Raw genomic sequence first — 18,369 nt, 5'->3', positions numbered from 1 at the left:
TAGACCGGCAAAAGAAAATGTGATGTAACAAGATGGCCTACACTGATTTTAGTACAGTGAGACCTGTACTGGATTTCCAACCTCTAAGTGTACACAAAAAATCTGTGTTGCCTTAATCACTAAACGTGGGACAATCCGCTACTGCAGCAGTAGGAAACTCAGGTTCCTGCGGAGGTCGTATCCCTCCTTGAGGTTCCACAGCTCCTACCAAAGCACATCCGGGAATCTTCTTGTCCACTATTCTTTCCTTCTTTACTGCACTGACACCACTGTAATGACAGTGGCTCTAAAATAAACATCTTAGTTTCAAAGAAAGTCCTGTAGTTCCCCCCCACACACACACTGTATGAAACAGAAAGATCAAATGTTTATATTAACTTTTTGTAAGCGCTGTTCACAAGTGAGCCAAGCAGTGTTCTATAATTTTCGTGTTGAACTGCTTCTTTTTCTTTGCTTCATCTTCTGCAACTCATTAATTGTTCCAACATTGTCCACAAATATCTTAAAACTGGTTAAAAAGCTAAATATAGCCAGTGGCCCATATCGTCTGAAACTGCACTAAATGTTATAGGTTTTTTCATTCAATGGGTCTTCAACCAAAAAAAATTTGTGGTTGATGTTGTTGTTTGAGTTCAGGACAATGTTCCTGTATTGTGACTTTGGTAATTTATTCTTGAAGGAATCTGAAGAGCAAGGCATCTGGGCTGCTTCTCATCAGCAGCCCCCTCTTTAGGCAATTAGATTGTGGCTGCTCTTCAGCCAATTCCTACTCTATCAACCACTTCTTACTATCTCTCATCCAGGGTTATCTCTTTATCCTCTTTCTCTTTGTGAGTTTTATCTTTTCATACTTTTTTTTTTTATACTCCTTCAATGTCGTGTAAAGTGGGTTTCAGGAGAAAGAAATGGGGGAAGTGTGTGTGGGGAAGTCCAACATTCTCCGTTAGGCAACTGGATCTCTCTTCCTGGTAACTGCAAACCAAACCAAAATAATTGTGGCAAGAGACCAACTCTTCAAACTTGGAAGATCCTGTTCATTTCAAATACACTGTACTTAGAAATAATCAATGGAGATAAAAACAAGAAAAAGCAGAAAAAAATGTTTTTAAGTGAGAGGAAATCACAATTTATCAACTCAACATTCATAACCAGAGCACTCTGTAAGCCAGGCACCACACTAAGCACTTTAAATTATCTTATTTGATATACTTGACCTATTATCTACTTTAATATATTCAATCCTAGGAGTTGGGATTATTATTCTTATTTTTCCTACCATTATTCCTATTTGCAAATGTTTAATCTCCTCAAGGTCAAATAGTAAGTAAGTACTGGCACTGGAATTCAAACCCTTATGTGAAGAACTCTCAACACCACAGAAAACCAGATATCATATGAAGAAGGGGGGGGTTGGTTTTTCATAACCATCCTTAACTTTGGGGTTCCTAAAAATGACATCAATTCCCCACAGCTGACCACTACTGAAAGCACATTTCTCTTATGTTCCTTATTAATTTTATCTGTTCTTAAAGTAGGCAAGAAAATGGTACCTAGTAATAGCTTTTCTGTGTTTAATGAAGAGAAAGTTCTGTTTACTTAATCTATATACAGAACTCACTCAGCTAATACTTTTTCCAGTATTTTAATGCCTTCTGGATATATTCATATCTGAGTACATGCAGAAGTATTTGTGTATGTTAAGATCCCAGTGAGGAAATTACCCAAGTAGACACTGTAATAACAAAATAAAACCAAAATCAAAACCACGGAAAGAGGGACAGAAGGGAAAATGCAAAGAAGGAATGAAAATGACAGCCTGTATATCATAAAATTAATATATATGAAAGTATTTGAACTAAGAAGGTCTATAAAAATGGTAGATAGTAATTAACATTTGGTGGTAATGAGAGCCTTTTAAAACACTGAAACTGCTGGTTTCATCTTAACTTATTAAAACTACTGATGTATATTTGCATACTTTCATAATTCAATTTCTTATCCAATATATGTATTCATTTCCATTTGGATATAAGTTATGGAAACACACACTAAAAAGAAAACCAACCTTAAACTGAAAGGGCTCTACCATTAACTCATTAGTCTCAACTTACTTTACTAGTTAACAGTTTCCAAATCTGCATGTGAGCACACACAAGCATTTGACTAGATGTCTGTACGAAAATTATTTTCAGTTCACAAATGAAAACAGAAAACAAGTCACAAATAAAACAAGTAATGCCTTACCTTCTAAAACAGAGGAATTTAAGCAGAAAATCAGCTTTCCAAAGAACTAAAAGTTCAATATACAAAAGCAAATGGAACATATGCACCAGAAATGTCTTATCTAAAAAATCAGAATTTTTACTATGTACAAAGGTAGAAAGGGACCAAGGGACCAAACCAACCTTTCATGTACTCGTGACTTAAAGGAGATACAGCTGAGATCTTAACCATCTATCTTGCATATGGTAGCTACTAATAAAACTTATCTGTAATATTTTCTACCCATTACAAACAAGTTTTTGTTTAAAGAGTTTCATCTATTTACTTGAGAGAAAAAGAGACAGAGAGAGAGAGATTGATTTTGCGTAGAGGCAGAGAAGCAACCTCCTTGCTGCAGCACTCGATCCCAGGACCCCAGGATCATAACCTGAGCTGAAGGCAGACACCTGACCTACTGAGCCACCCAGGCATCCGTATAAACAAGTTTAAATAGAGAAGGATAAGAAACAGAATAGTTTTTTCCAGGTGTTTACATCACTGATGAACACATTCTTAAGAAGTGCTTCTAAAAATGTTCAATATACTATGAACATCATAAATTTCTATCCCAGATAATTATTACAATACCACTATAGCATTAGGTTCCAGAAATTACTTAAGTTCTAACTTCTCCTTAGTCACAGATTACATAAAATTTGCATAAACACTTCATTTTTCTACAATAATGAATAGTTTGTTACCTGCCTGGTATACTCATTTTTTTTAATTTTTAAAATAATAAAATTTGTGTTCTTTAACAGTATTATTACGTTCTTTCCTGTTTGTATATAATACCAAGACAATGTGAGAATCAGAACCAAACCCACACTAACTCTAGACATACAAGGGTTTAATCTTCTTCATTCTTGCTGTGTCTAGGTTTATAAAACCCAAGATTCAGTAAAACAAAACAAAATTTATGCTTCTGGTATTTTAGAAGGACCTTTATTTTAGCCATTTTAAGAATTCACCACCTTGGGACACTTGCATGACTCAGTCAATTAAGCATCTTCCTTAGGCTCAGATCATGATCTTGGCATCCTAAGATGGAGCCCCGCATCGGGCTCCCTGCTTGACAGGGAGTCGGCTTCGCCCTCTCCCTCTGCTCCTCCCCCCTGCTTATGTGCACTCGCTCACACGCGCTCTCTCTCTCAAGGAAGGGAGGGAGGGAGNCTTTCACACTATTAACACAAATGATACCACTTATAATTGAAGACAGTGTTTTCTAAATAAACCTAACAATATCCCAGATGTGGTCAGATGACTTGCAAACAACAGACTTTTAAGAAATGTTTCAATATGCATATAAGCAGCCAGTTAATACAAGCTCACACTACTTAACATGACCTCCTAGATGAGGAAGACTTTATGAACATATGGATATGGATTTTTTAACTAGCATACAGAAAAAAAAAATTAAGTGGGCCCTTATTTGTCATATACACACATACTTTTTAACTAACTATTTGACCACAGTGGGCTTTTTCCCCTCCTGGTTCATCCAAAAAATTCTTCCCAAGTTTCCTTTCTTTTCCTTTTAGCAGTATTTTTAATCACAAAGAAAATAATACAATCTTGTTTTTGAACTCCAGAGCTCCACGCTCTGACTTGTTCTGTATTCAAGGGTCTACACCATGGGATATGCTCACTGAGGGGTACTCAAAATGATCTGCTGGGAAGAGGAAAATAATAGAACTTTGATTTTCATTCCCCCTTTTTTAAATTAAGCTCTACTGGGGTGCCTGGCTGGCTCAGTCGGAGAAGCGTGCAACTTTCAGTCTCAGGGCTGTTAGTTCAAGACCCACACTGGGTATAGAGATAACCAGAAAAAAATAAACAAAAAAATTAGACTCTACTAATATTTGATATATAAGTTGATACAGATGCTTGGTGGCTGCTGACTGCAAATATTTCTACAACACTAAAAGACAAAATGGAAAGCACTGAATTAATGCTTAACCATACTTGAAACTAATTACAAAAATGAAAACTGCTATAGCATAATGTCTTAACTTAGTGTGCTTCAATTTATCTAAATGTGTCTTTTTTTTTTTTTTTAAGATTTTATTTGAGATAGAAAGCGAGAGCACGTGAATGAGAGAGAGAGAGCACAAGTGGGAGGTGGGGGGCAGAGGGAGAAACAGGCTCCCTGGTGAGCACGGATCCCGCTGCGCTGCAGGGCTCAATCCCAGAATCCTGGGATCACGACCTGAGCCAAAGGCAGATGCTCCTATCTAAATGTGTCTTTTCTGTACTCTTAAAGATGTGATCTTATCCTAGAATAAAAGCAGAATATGCTGATGAACAAAAGTTTAAAGAGCTGAATTGGGGGAATTATATTTCAAGAAATCTCTGATTTGTGTATAATCCTGAGGCTCACGACTGAAGAGCCGAAAAAAGGTTACTTTTCACTCCCTTATATTAAAATGCAAGATAACACACTGTTAAAACTTCAAAGAGATTCCATTACTTTTCTCCCAGACTGATAAAAACATAAAAGTCTGTCAATACCATGGTTTCATGAGGATACAGAACAATGGTACACTCAAAATGCTGGCGGAAATGTAAACTGACAGCACCAAATTAAAACAATTTTGTCTAGCATGGTAAAAATGACTGCCCTTAGACTTCAAAGCCACTGATTCCACTCCTATGTACATACCCCAAAGAAACTTAAGCATGTGTTCACTAGACAACACACTCACAGAAAGGCACAAGAGCATTACTGCTAACAACTCAGATTTTCAAAAGGACTATAGTGGATAAATATATTACGGTGTAGTCATACAAGAAAAATTGCAAGAAAAATGAAGTTTAGCTATCTGGATACATATGGACGAATCTTACAAAAGTTAATATTGAATTAAAGAAGAAAACACAAAAGATTACATCCAGAAGAACTCCATTCATTTCAAGTTAGAACAGGTAAGCTAAATTACACTGTTTAGGAATACATACAGAGATGGTAAGAAAACAAAAACAAACAAACAAACAAAATGAACAAAACACACACCACAAGTAAGTGATTACTCTGACTACTCTAAGAACCAGGGTAGTGTTGCCTCCAAGTGTTGGAGCAGAGGTGTATCTGACAAGCACATCATTAGGAAGCTTCTAGGGTGTTGGCAATGCCCCATTTCTTAATTTAGGTAATATTTTCTTCCTAATACTTTTGTTTCATAATTATTATACTATATGTTTAGGTGTAAAACAAACTTTTAAATTATTAATTTTTTGGTGTTAAGAATAGTGTGGTTATGTTAAGTAACAGTCATTTACAGGAATAAATACTGACATATTATGGATAAAATCATAATGCTTGGGACTGGTGTTCAAAATAATAAAAGGCAAAATGGCTGGAATGAGATGAACAAGATCACATAAGAAATGAAAATGTTGAAGCTGAGAAATGGGTGCATGGAATTCATAACCTATTGTCTATGTTTAATACAGATTATTTTTGCTATTATTTTCTCCCTTTTTTAAAGATGTATTTATTTGAGAGAGAGTGCACGTGCCAGCAGGGGGAGGACCAGAGGGAGAAGGAGATAAGCGGACACCCCACTGAGTGGGGGGCCCGACGTGGGACTCAATCCCAGAACCCTGATATCATGACCTGAACCAAAATCAAGAGTCAGAAGTTTTGTTTTTTGTGTTTTTTTAAGATTTTATTTATTTATTTGACAGAGAGAGACAGCCAGCGAGAGAGGGAACACAAGCACAGGGAGTGGGAGGAGGCGGCTCCCAGTGGAGGAGCCTGATGTGGGGCTCGATCCCAGAACACCAGGATCACACCCTGAGCCGAAGGCAGATGCTTAATGACTGCACCACCCAGGCGCCCCAAGAGTCAGAAGCTTAACAAAATATGCTACCCAGCGTGCCCCACTGTTACCCGTTTTTAAGTAACTAAAGATGGCAGCAATCATCAATGGCTTGCTAAGAAATGGCTTATTGACTTTGAGGAACAGAGTAAAAAAACTCCCATCTAAACTGAACAAAGACCAATTTAAGAAAAGCATTAAGCAAAAATGTCTAACATTTACAAAGTTATAAAAGCATTGTAACCTCTGAAAATAAATGGCTTTCTACTACCGTCCCCCACTCATCCCCAAACTTGAACTCACCTGAAATGCTAAGGACACTAACTTACCAGTGCTTCCTGATTGGTTAAGGGCAAAAACCTTCCACTCTACCCTCATGTCAAGAGCCTTTCTAATCTGTTTGTAAGCACACATATACACAAATTCAGCTTTCTCCTCAGGACATTAAGTACACAGGGATTACAAACCACCATACCCCAAAGCAGCTGACTACGAAGAAATACTGGTAGCCACTCCTGAGGCACAGGGCATGCAGTCTCAGGAATTTCTAGGTTTAGTATATGATGGAAACATTTCAATCTGTCCTCTGCAATACCCTTCTAAAAAGTAGGGATATTTTTCATTTCTCAACTGATAAGGATAATTTCCTTTTTATTCAGTAAATTCATCTATTAAGTGTCTGGAGATTATTGTGGTTATATAACATGACATTACATGAACTTAAACAAATTCACAGCATGTACATTTTTGTTTTCAGAATAAGGAATGAAGACAACATTTTTACCATACTCACACCGAGTATGTGGCATAGGGAATGTGCTTCATGAAAAGAGAAGCCCTAAAAGAACGTGCCATCGGAGATCATCAGAACACAGTACCTACGGAGATGCACCACACTGGAGTAAGTGCTCCTCTCCTTTATATAAATCACCTGAAATCATACAGTGCCCTCAGCTAGTCTCCTCTAGCAGCTTTCCACAGAATCGTTGGTTCATCCTCTCAGGCTGCAGTCTTGACTCTGATGCTTGTCAGGATGTCTACAGTCTTCTTTCAATTCCTAAACATCTAGTGATACATGCCATCCTCCTTCCAATTCCTCAATCATTTCCCTTGAAGAAGCCTCAAACACTTGAAAACACAGAGCACGATGCTGTTTTGCTGTGGCCAGTCCATCATCATCACATACACACAAACATACAACTGTAGGTTACAACTACATCAGGACAACAAGAACAACAACAAAAATGGCAGAAAGAAAAGCCACAGAGGGAATAAACAGCCTTATTTGCAGAAGACTCCACATGATCATCAAGAATGCTGGCTGCGGGGCGCCTGGGTGGCACAGCGGTTAAGCGTCTGCCTTCGGCTCAGGGCATGATCCCTGCATTATGGGATCGAGCCCCACGTCAGGCTCCTCCGCTATGAGCCTGCTTCTTCCTCTCCCACTCCCCCTGCTTGTGTTCCCTCTCTCGCTGGCTGTCTCTCTCTCTCTGTCAAATGAATAAATAAAATCTAAAAAAAAAAAAAAAAAAAAAAGAATGCTGGCTGAGTGTGCAGTAAGGAAGTAACTCAGCGGCCCAGAGCCTAACACTCTGGTCAGTCAGGGCTAACTCCCAGTCTGGGCTCAGAGTAACATTCAATCCACTGGAAAAAGGGTATGTTCTACTTGATTTTTTGCTCAAAACCATTCAATGATTTCCCATTTCATAAAGAGCAGATACCATGAAGTATTTTCATGGCCTGAAAGGCCACACAGGAGCAGGCCCTCCGCAACTTCTCTGAACTCATCTCCCAGCACCATCTCCCAGGGCTCACTGCCGCTTGGCCCTCCCTGATGCTCCTCTCACACGCACACACACACACTGCACGTCCAGAGCCCTTGTTTGCACTCTCTAGTCTGACTGAACGCTCCTCCCTGAGTACACTGTGTCTTACTACCTTACATCTTTACTGAAATATCACTTCACCAGAGAAGCCTTCCCTGTACACCCTCAATACCCCTATTTCTCCTTCTTGATCTTCATTCCCTGCTTTTCTTTTCCACAGAGCACTTAGCATCACCTGACATCACTATACACTTATTTATTCGCTAAGTTTCTCCTCCACTAAGAGTGAGAGCCATGACGGCAGAAACGATGTCTGCTTTACTCACTGTCATTTCATCAGTACCTACTTCACTGTAGAAATCCTGGTGTTAGTATATGGATGAACATATGGTGACTGTGTGTGTATGTCTAATTAAAGTAACACATTTCAGAGACAAACAGCATTACAAAATATCATGAAATGAAATGAAAAGTGGGAGACGGTTGTAATTAATATTTGTTGTTTTTGAGGATAGCTTAAAAGTGTATTACCTTGACTGTGGTGATGGTAACACAAGTATGTACGTATGTCCAAATTCATCAGATTATATAAATTACTTGCAGTTTTTGGTATACTGATTATACTTTAATAACAGTCCACCAGTACTCTAATGCACAACAATAAGTAACAAATCACTACAAACCTATAAAGAGCTGACAGATCTTTTCATTTAAAAAAATAAATAAATCCCAAGGCAGCAACCACCCACTTTTTAAATTTATAACTTTAGCTATAATTAGTAACAGCAACTACAGCATTTATAAAATACAGTTAACTTGAGAGGTTCGGATTGCCAAGGCTCAAAGAAATTGGGACTCTATTATACTCTGTACTGCGCTGTGCTAAACTGAAGGAGTAGGAAGAAAAAGTATGATTCTTATGCCACTACACAGAAAAATGCATTCTGTTTTCTTCCCATATTGGGTTCTTTTTCATACATGGAATGTGCAAGAGCAGGGGGTGGCAAAGAACAAGTGGGAGAGTTGGCATGCAGCACTTCGTTTCAGTAAATACTTTAGAAAACTTTAGAGATGACCAAGCAGCTTTCAAAAAAGGCAATCCTGATACTGTCTCAAAGAAGTGCAAGGATATGTTTTTGTAAACTGTAAACATACATAAAATTATTAGTGCATCCTTTAAATGTTTTTCTGATGCCAATAAGCAAGCTATTCTTGTACTATAATAACCACATGGCCCTGTTAAGTTCTGTTATTTTTCTCAGCAGGCCAAAAATAAAAAATCACATGCCCATGGAATTCTTATGGAGTATTTCACACAAATATGTATTATTCAACAATAACACAATACTAACATGTTATATGTATGCAAAAAAACTCAAGCTGTGAATCCTTTGTGTAGCAGAAAATGTATTTCTAGAGTCTCATATTTGTAATTCCAAGGCCTTCTGCTCCTGTTGTTCATACTCCTGTTTTCCTATTTTAGCTACTGGTGACTATACCTGCAGCACATACTGCAGTAGGACTCACTTTATTATACACATTATAAATACTGGCAATGAAAAAAATCAATCTTAAAAAATACAGCAATTTGGGGTGCCTAGGTGCCTCAGTCGACTGAACATCTGACTCTTAGTTTTGGCTCAGGTCATGATCTCAGGGTTGTGAGATACAGCCCTGCGTTAGGCTCCGCGCACAGCGGGGAGTCTGCTTAGGATTCTCTCTCCCTTTCCCTCTGCCCCTCCCCCTGCTCGCACTCACGCTCTCTTACATGGTCTCTCTCTCTCTCTCTAAAATAAATAAATCTTAAAAAAAACAAAACCAAAAAACAATACTGACTTCTGGTTTCCAGTGTGGCACATAAAGTTTGTAAAGTTTCACTCCCATCCACACACAAGAAAAAAGTTGAACTAAAAACCACCAACTCTTCTCAGATCCATTAGACAACCGAGATCACACAGAGAACCACTGCTCCCTAAACCAGACAGAGAAAATCACAACTTATTGTGTGTGCTCTGACAAATAAACAAAATCTTCAAAAAACAACAACAACAAAAAGCCAACCCTCAAGACACACTCTTTTACCAGAGCTAATGGGCTATAAACTAACCAACTCTAGGGAAGGGAAATATCCAATCCCCAGCCAGCCTAGCCTTCCATATACAGAAAAAGAAATACCCAATTCCAGTGTATTCTAAGGTTTTTGCTTCAACCAGGGAGTTCAAAACATTAAGAAGCACTTCCGTGAGTAACAGCCCAGGGGCATAGGCTCGCTAAAAAAACTGAAACCTAACCACGATAGCACCTATTGCTTCCCCCCACCCCACCACACACGCCTTACCAACACATCAGTAAGGCTTCTATATAAGAGGAGAACAGAACTGAAAGGAGACATCTCAGACCTTATTTAAGAAGTCTCCAAATTAACCCAAAGAAAACAAGGCACAAAAACAAGGACACAAGCAGAAATTTTATCTTCTGACACCTACAGCTTCAGTAAACATGGCCCAACACTGAGACAGATAAACATAAAACCTCAAGCTAAAGGCCTGTTTACCTTAGTTTCCTTACTCAGGGTAACCCTATGTCTGACTTCCAACAAAATATTACAAGGCATACTAAAACAATATGGCAATAGGATTAAAAAATTCCCTGATTTAAAAACAGTGAAAATTGAATCCTTGGTAGTATCATTGGTAACAAATTACACACAGTAACTTAAATGTACAAGTAGGGGCGCCTGGGTGGCACAGCGGTTAAGCGTCTGCCTTCGGCTCAGGGCGTGATCCCGGCGTTAATGGGATCGAGCCCCACATCAGGCTCCTCCGCTATGAGCCTGCTTCTTCCTCTCCCACTCCCCCTGCTTGTGTTCCCTCTCTCGCTGGCTGTCTCTATCTCTGTCGAATAAATAAATAAAATCTTTAAAAAAAAAAAATGTACAAGTACACACACATTCACTTAAGTATATACTCATATTATGCTTTAATTAGAACGCTTCCCATTTCCTTTCTCCCTTTCCCACACATCACTGGCACTACTCAACATTATGCTGGAGATCTTTATCAATGCAATAAGATACCAGGATAAGACATTCACTCATCAGAAAAAGACAAAAACAAAACAAAAACAAAAAACAAAACAAAGCCAAAACAAAGAAACAAACAAAAACGTGTCACCATACAAAGTTATTTTGAAAATATAAACTGTTCAGTAAGCTGTCTGGTTAAAAGATTAGTAGATAAATATTATTCATCTCCTATATACTATTAAATCTCTATTAGGAAATGAATTGAAGACCAGAACTTGATTCACAACAGTCAGAAAAAAAACCCTAAAATATTTAGAACAAATCTAATAAGTAATGTGCATAATTTTAATGATGAAATTTTTAAGCTTTACTAAAAGAATATGAAAAGGACTATATAAATGTAAACATATGCCATGTTTCTCAAAGGGATTGTTCAGAATTTTGAAGACATCAAATCTCAGATACACTTTACATACAAAGTTTTACATACAATGTTTATAAAATAAACACCTACAGGATTAAAAATATGCACTACAAAGTACTTCCTATGAAGAAAAAAAGAGAAAAACCTGATAAGGAACCACGGAACAACATCCCAGTTCACAAATCAAGACATTACCAATACAGTTGAAAAAGATCTATGAAAGGGATTTCCTCTACGATACAGCAAATATTTACTTGAAACTACAACAAATTAAAACGGTATGGTAGTGGCATAGGTGTAAACACATGTACCAAAAACTAAAAGACTCCAGGAATGGACACTTCAATATATGAAAACATGGTATATAGTAAAAGTGACATTCCAAATCACTAATAAAAAGATTATTTAATAAACTGTCTTTAGGTAGCTGATTAGCATGAACTAACAGACCCCTACCTCACACCACACAGAAAAATCTTCCTTATTTCATGGACCAAAGAGCCAAATATAAAAAACAAAATTATAAAAAGTTGTAAAAGGGGAAATGGCAGAATAAGTACCACAAGGATTCTGCATCCGGCAGAATCTGTCTGGTAGAACTATTTCAGAACTCTGGAGTCTGTTCAAGGCTTGCAACCTCCAGGGAAAGACTTGGAAGATAAACAATGTTCAATTTCAGTCAATTTCACCTCTTACTACAGTAGCACCTACCCATCCCCAACTCCTAGCTGCTTCCTAGAGCAGCTTACACACACCTTTGGAGCCAGGATGGGCAAAAATGAACCTTTCCTTCAATTATCTGCTTCTCATCACCAAGGAGCAAAGAGGTGCGCAGCCCTTGCACTTCCCCCTCTAGTTCAGTCACTTGTAGGGGATTTAAAAGCCAGCATCCTTTCTCCTCTCCCTCCAACCCCCTTTGTTTTTCATTTTTTCCCCCTTTGGGAGCCAGACATGATAGATTAGAACAGTCAAAAAACACTGCATACCTGAGGAAAATTAGAAAGTGATTGCACATGCCCAGGAAAAGGCTCAAAAAAGGGATGAGAAGACTTCAAGATTACACCTCATGCTTCCATTTATGTTCTTACAAACATAAATGAAACAATATAAATTCACTTATTCAGCCAGCCATCTAACCAACTGGCACGTAAAGCTACATGCTCCAAGGTCATAGATTTGATCCTGAAAATACAAAGTATATGTGGTCCCCCATAGAACCAAAAACATGGTGGAGAGACTACAAAACAGTTATTTACCATAAAGAAGTTCTAGGCTATAATAGAAAAACAAAGTAATGAGATAGTGGGAATACACATGAGGTATTGGCTAAGTCAAGAAAAAGCTGAAGACTTCACAGAAGTAACATTTCATCTAGGCATCCTAAAAGATGAACAGAATATTAGACTTGGAGGGCAAGATTTAGCAAGAGGCAACAATATAGGAAGAGGAAGAGGCAACAATATGAGTGCACAGGTTAGAAGGCACAAAAGTGGGGCATGCACCAAAAAGTCACCTAAGACCAATTACTATCTATAAGAACTTTGAGCAAAAACTATACGTATTCCAGATGAACAATAAGGGTAATGGTATCTTCCTCAGATGGTTGCTGAGAGGAAAAAGAAGTGGTAGATCAAGAAGGATGTGAGCACAGTCTGGCTGCCACATATTCTACCCACTGACTTTCAAGGCTGACTCCACTGTTTTACTTCAAGTTGGGGTGTCAACCTCTCACTGTTCCTCTAGAAGCCACGTACTTGGTAGAGGAGACAGCCTCCTCAGTCACGTACAATGGTCTAGCACAGTTCTTGACACACAGTATTTACTCAATAAAGTTTTTTTTCCCCTCTTTTTTTAAACCAGATGTTCAGAGCTCCATGAACTACTTTCTGACACTCCTTAGATCTGCCCTGCAATTACCGCTAGGGTCCTGACTCCCAGCTTGAGAACCAGTGGTATGTTTAATGAGCACCCCACCCAATCTGTACACATATTACTTCATACTTACAGGCTGAGGCTGTTCTGCAATACAGCAGTTGAAACACAACCAGAATTCACTCATGCTTATAGTCCACGGTATAAATGAGCACCAATGAAGTTTTCAAATCTTGGCTCAGGAAGCTTCAGAAAGCAAGCTCCTCGATATGCTGAATGTCCAATGATGCCAAAAAAAGATTCTCTGTTTTTTTGTTCCTGGAAGTCAAGTATCTTATACAGTCAATTTAATGAAGAAAGTCAATCTGTTTTCCTTTCTTTGCTTCTCGTTCCACAGAGACTCGTTTCTCAACCACCAGGAAGGTATAAAAATTGTTGTCTTGACTCAGGGCTCTAACAGGTAATCTATAAAGAAGGAAAAATAGAAGAAAACAAGTTACTTTACTTATCCTTAGATGCTCTTATTTTTTAAATCTGTGACAAAATTAAAACTATTTTCCCAAAAAGCATTGAAAAAAAATCAAAATTTTAATAAACTGATATCCAACAAAATTTTCTGAACACTTTGAGTGTCAGGTTATTAGGAATATAACAGTGAAGGAAGAAATCCTTGCCTTCACAGAACACCCTATTTTATGACTATAAAACTCTGGATTATTCTAATAAATTTATGTTTTTAAATCACTAACTAGAACACCATGACAGCCATACAAAAGTCTCAGATTCCAAGAAGAAATACTGATCATTTTCATACAGGTTTCTTCACCTGAACCTCTGTTCTCAAAGACAACCCATAAAGTAACTGGTAGAGCAATCAACTCTTCCTAGATAATTAAGCAGCTGTAACTCACTGATAACCATCAATAAAACTAGTAGCTTCTCCAATAAAGTTGAAATTGAACATGAAAGATGGACAGGATCTAATTTTGGCTTCATTTTGTGAACTAAGACATTAGATTCCTGACCCCACCATCACCAGAATCAGTGTCAGTAAAAACAGTTTATACCCTACTGGTAGCCAACCAAGCTGAGTCATTCAGAATCCACACCAGACAATTTTCTATGTGGGGCTGGGCAAAGAGTGAACCTATCCTTTCTTCATGACTGCCAAGCTGTTGACTCTAAGAAGGGCCTTAGCCAAGTAAATTTCAAACTAAATGTAGATGATTGTTCTGAGATAATAATGCTGACAAGCACAGACAAAAGAGAGGAGGAAGTCTAGAGGACATAAATCTCTGCTTCCACTCATCCCTAAGACCAGTTTGACCTATGCACCTGAGCTTTGGTTTTGTGTGGCTATGTTTCTCTCTCTTAGCCTGAAGCTACACTGAGGCGGGTTTCTATCACCTGCAGCCTAGTACAATCATCAAGTAAAGGTGTCCATTAAACCTCTGGATGTACAGTTCTGAAGCCAAGGAAAAGTCATGGAATTACCAGCAGATCATAAATGAAGCCATGAATCCTAAATTTTTTTTTTCTTTTTAACATTTATTTTAGAGAGAGAGAAAACAGGCAAGAGGGGGAGAGAGAACCCAAGCTCACTGACACTCAACTGACTGAGCCATCCAAGCACTCTTTTTTTTTTTTTTTAAGATTTTATTTATTTATTTGACAGAGAGAAAGACAGCCAGTGAGAGAGGGAACACAAGCAGGGGGAGTGGGAGTGGAAGAAGCAGGCTCCCAGCGGAGGAGCCTGATGTGGGGCTCGATCCCAGGGATCCAGGATCATGCCCTGAGACGAAGGCAGATGCTTAACAACTGTGCCACCCAGGCGCCCCCATCCAAGTACTCCTGAATCCTAATTTCTAAAGAAAGCTGCATCATGAAAAGCAAAGAGGGTCTAATAGAGAACTCTAAGTAATAGTATCATTTAACTATGGGTAGAGGAAGAAAAGTCTACTTTTCTAATACCCAAAGAATATTTGGGTATTACCACAAAGAGAGAGAGGAGGAAAACCAGTTAATGTGCTGTCACTGGAGCCCGTTTCAAGGACGAATTTGGTAACAGTATTAACTGCTGAGGACTTAGCAAAGACAGAGAACTGTCCATCAAAGTGGGCAGAAGATACTTGTGGCCCTGGTTACATCGGTTTCATTGAAGTAGTGTGGGCAGAAATCAGATTAGAGTGAGTTGAGAAGTGAGTGATGGGAAAGAAGCAGAGTCAACAAATGTAGGAAATATTTCCCAGAAAAGACATCGTAGGGTGGCAGAGTGAAAAAAAAAAAGCCATCCCAGAAATGAAAAGATCAAAGACCAGAGATGCATTAACAAGATTACTCAAATAGGTATTAACATTTTTGTCCCAAGTAATCAAACAGATATCACATGTTTATAAGTCTCTGAGAAAGATATGATAAATTTATAAGCTATGCCAACTATAAATCAGTAAAAGACAGCTACATTACAGGATCACAGACCCTGAACATTAAGTAAAGTAACATTTCTCCCTTTTGTGTTCTCCAAAGCCATGACTAGAAACCTGGTAAGACATGAATGACGGTACTTCTTATATTTGTATGGATGAAAATCTTCAGTAAAGATAAATGCATGTATGTTTAATGTCACAAATCTGGGACTCTGACAAGTCCCTTAACATACTATAGGAAAATGACAGGTTAAGATTTAAGCCTATGTTCAAGGAGGAAGATGAGAAGGAAGAAAACTTACATTCTTGCCATGGTTAAAATTCAGAACCTGGAAGATTTATTTTCAAGCAGGGATGAACATACCTCATCTCACCCAAACTTTCAAAACAAAGAAGTGGCAGTGTTGTAACTGACTTTGTGCAGTGAACTAGGTAAATACTGTGAAGGTTAAGGAGCTCAAGAGAACATTGGGTTTCACTTCCTTCTTAGAAAGAATCTAAGAGGAAAGGGTTAAATTCACAATAACCGGAACATTATTACAGTGTTCCATTTAAGAAGTTTAATTCCACCCTGATCAAAGACCTTGGGCATTAAGAAGTCATTGTGCCAGCTGTAAAATAAGTAAGTCATGAGGATGGAAAAAAAGCACAACATAGGGAATACAGTCAATAATGCGGTAATAACTTTGTGTGGTGACACATTGTAATTACACTTCTCTCTAGATGAGCATTTCGTAATAAATATAATTGCCGAATCACTATGCTGCAAGCCAGAAACTGTGTCAACTATACTTCACGACAAATAAAAAAAAATTTTTAATGAAAAAAGACATCATTGTGAAATGAAATCTCTTTTAACCAATGAAAAATATAGTTAAAATAAATATTTTAACTATGAAAAATATATCTTTGTTTGAAAGGGAAAATTCTTTATGTTTATCACTGTTGCAACACAGACTTCAAATCTATTGGATTTGAAATTTGGTGTTTACAAAATCTATCGTTTTTCTATTCTATTTTCTTATCTACATATAAAGCCAGGCAAATTTCCTTTTTATTTGGAAATTATGTTTTCCAGAAACCATCTTCAAATATTAATTTTGGATTAGGGGGTGTAATTTCTCCTCTTTTTTAAATTTTGTTTATTTGAGAGAGAGAGAGGGTGAGCACAGAGGGAGAGTGAGAGGGAGAAGCAGACTCCCTGAGCAGAGCCTGATGTGGGACTTGATCCCAGGACCCTAAGATCATCACCTGAGCCAAAGGCAGACACTTCACTGACTGAGCCACCCAGGTGCCTGTTTCTTCTCTCTTTTTTTTTTAAAGATTTTATTTATTTATTTGACATAGAAAGACAGCCAGCGAGAGAGGGAACACAAGCAGGAGGAGTGGGAGAGGAAGAAGCAGGCTCCTAGCGGAGGAGCCTGATGTAGGGCTCGATCCCATAATGCAGGGATCATGCCCTGAGCCGAAGGCAGACGCTTAGCAACTGCACCACCCAGGTGCCCGTTTCTTCTCTTTTTAACAAAGTGTTTTCTGTTTAATACTTAAAATTAATGAATAACTCTAATATACATCGATAATACTTTATTACCCTGCATGTTCCCAAATTCAAACCTCCTTCCCATTTAGAGTAAAGCTATTCATTAATTTGTGAATTTCACACTCAAATGTACCTGGAAGATGGCATTCACAAGACTTCCTCCTCCCTCATGTTTAGTTGAAGAATGATTTTTAAAAGTGCAATAATTTGTGCCACATTTTTGGAAATAAGAGCGACAGGATATACAGCTTAAGCTATTTCCACCTAGATAATCAATCTGGTGAAATGTACTTTCAAACCAAGCAGATGTTTACAACTCCACAGCTCCGTATTTGTTAAGTAAATATATAAACCTAAAAATGTCTCAAACATGCCTTGGAATGTCATGCCAATACATCTCCATCTTCTTGCTTTTCTAAACAAACTACTTTGTCAGAATTATTTTTCAAAAGTATACAGACTTAAAACATTTATATATGAACACCTTGAGGGAAGTATTTAATTTATCACAAAACAATTTCCCTAGTAATATATAAACTAGAGTTACTTTCATTTCTTGAGCTGACAGTTGCTTAGAACATCTCCATTTTGAAAACCTTATACTTTTTAAAATCTTAAGACAATGAAAGGAGGATCACTTTGCAACAACATCAACATCTAAACTTGGCTTGAAACACAGCTCAGCACATTCCACACATATATAAGGAGTCAGACTAGTCTTTAGCACCAGACGGTATTCACAAACGCATAGATTCACAAGACATAAAATTTTAGAAAAGCTTAAAGTGAATTATCTGGCCATTTAGTAACTGGCAGAGTTTCCTTGAATTAAAAGCTCAGTCTCCTGGCTTTTAAAGAGAATTATATGAGTAAAAAACCTTAGTAGTACTCTCTACCATCAGCTCCTCTCCTCCTCACATTCTGCACTTTTATCAGTTTTCACCTCTCCGGAGTAAACATTTAGGAATAGAAATGCTGGATCTTCCTCTAAGTTTAATTTTAACTTTGTAAGAAACTGTTCACCTGTTTTCCAAATCCGCTGTACCGTTCTGCACTGTGCAGGAATGTGTAAGAGTTCCCATCGTCCCACAATTGTCAGTCTCCTCAATGTTGGCCATTCTAGTGGGTATGAAGTAGTATCTTGCTGCAGTTTCAATTCACACTTTGATGATA

The 18,369-nt window shown here is 37.9% G+C and overlaps 1 protein-coding gene across 5 annotated transcripts in view; it reads right to left on the bottom strand.

Annotated features, from left to right (window-relative positions):
• CDC42SE2 (CDC42 small effector 2) overlaps positions 1 to 18,369 on the bottom strand; it is a 110,334-nt gene that overhangs the window by 22,737 nt on the left and 69,228 nt on the right. For all 5 annotated transcript variants that reach the window (XM_034655976.1, XM_034655975.1, XM_034655977.1 and 2 more), the window contains one exon: positions 13,364 to 13,695. In XM_034655976.1, the coding sequence (XP_034511867.1) occupies positions 13,364 to 13,417 (54 nt within the window). In that variant the 5' untranslated portion in view covers positions 13,418 to 13,695. The remainder of the gene's footprint in view (positions 1 to 13,363; positions 13,696 to 18,369) is intronic.

Source organism: Ailuropoda melanoleuca, chromosome 3, assembly GCF_002007445.2.
Source record: "Ailuropoda melanoleuca isolate Jingjing chromosome 3, ASM200744v2, whole genome shotgun sequence".
Lineage (NCBI taxonomy): Eukaryota > Metazoa > Chordata > Mammalia > Carnivora > Ursidae > Ailuropoda > Ailuropoda melanoleuca.
The sequence above is the reverse complement of the archived record's forward strand: the minus strand, read 5'-3'. Positions and strand labels throughout refer to the sequence as shown.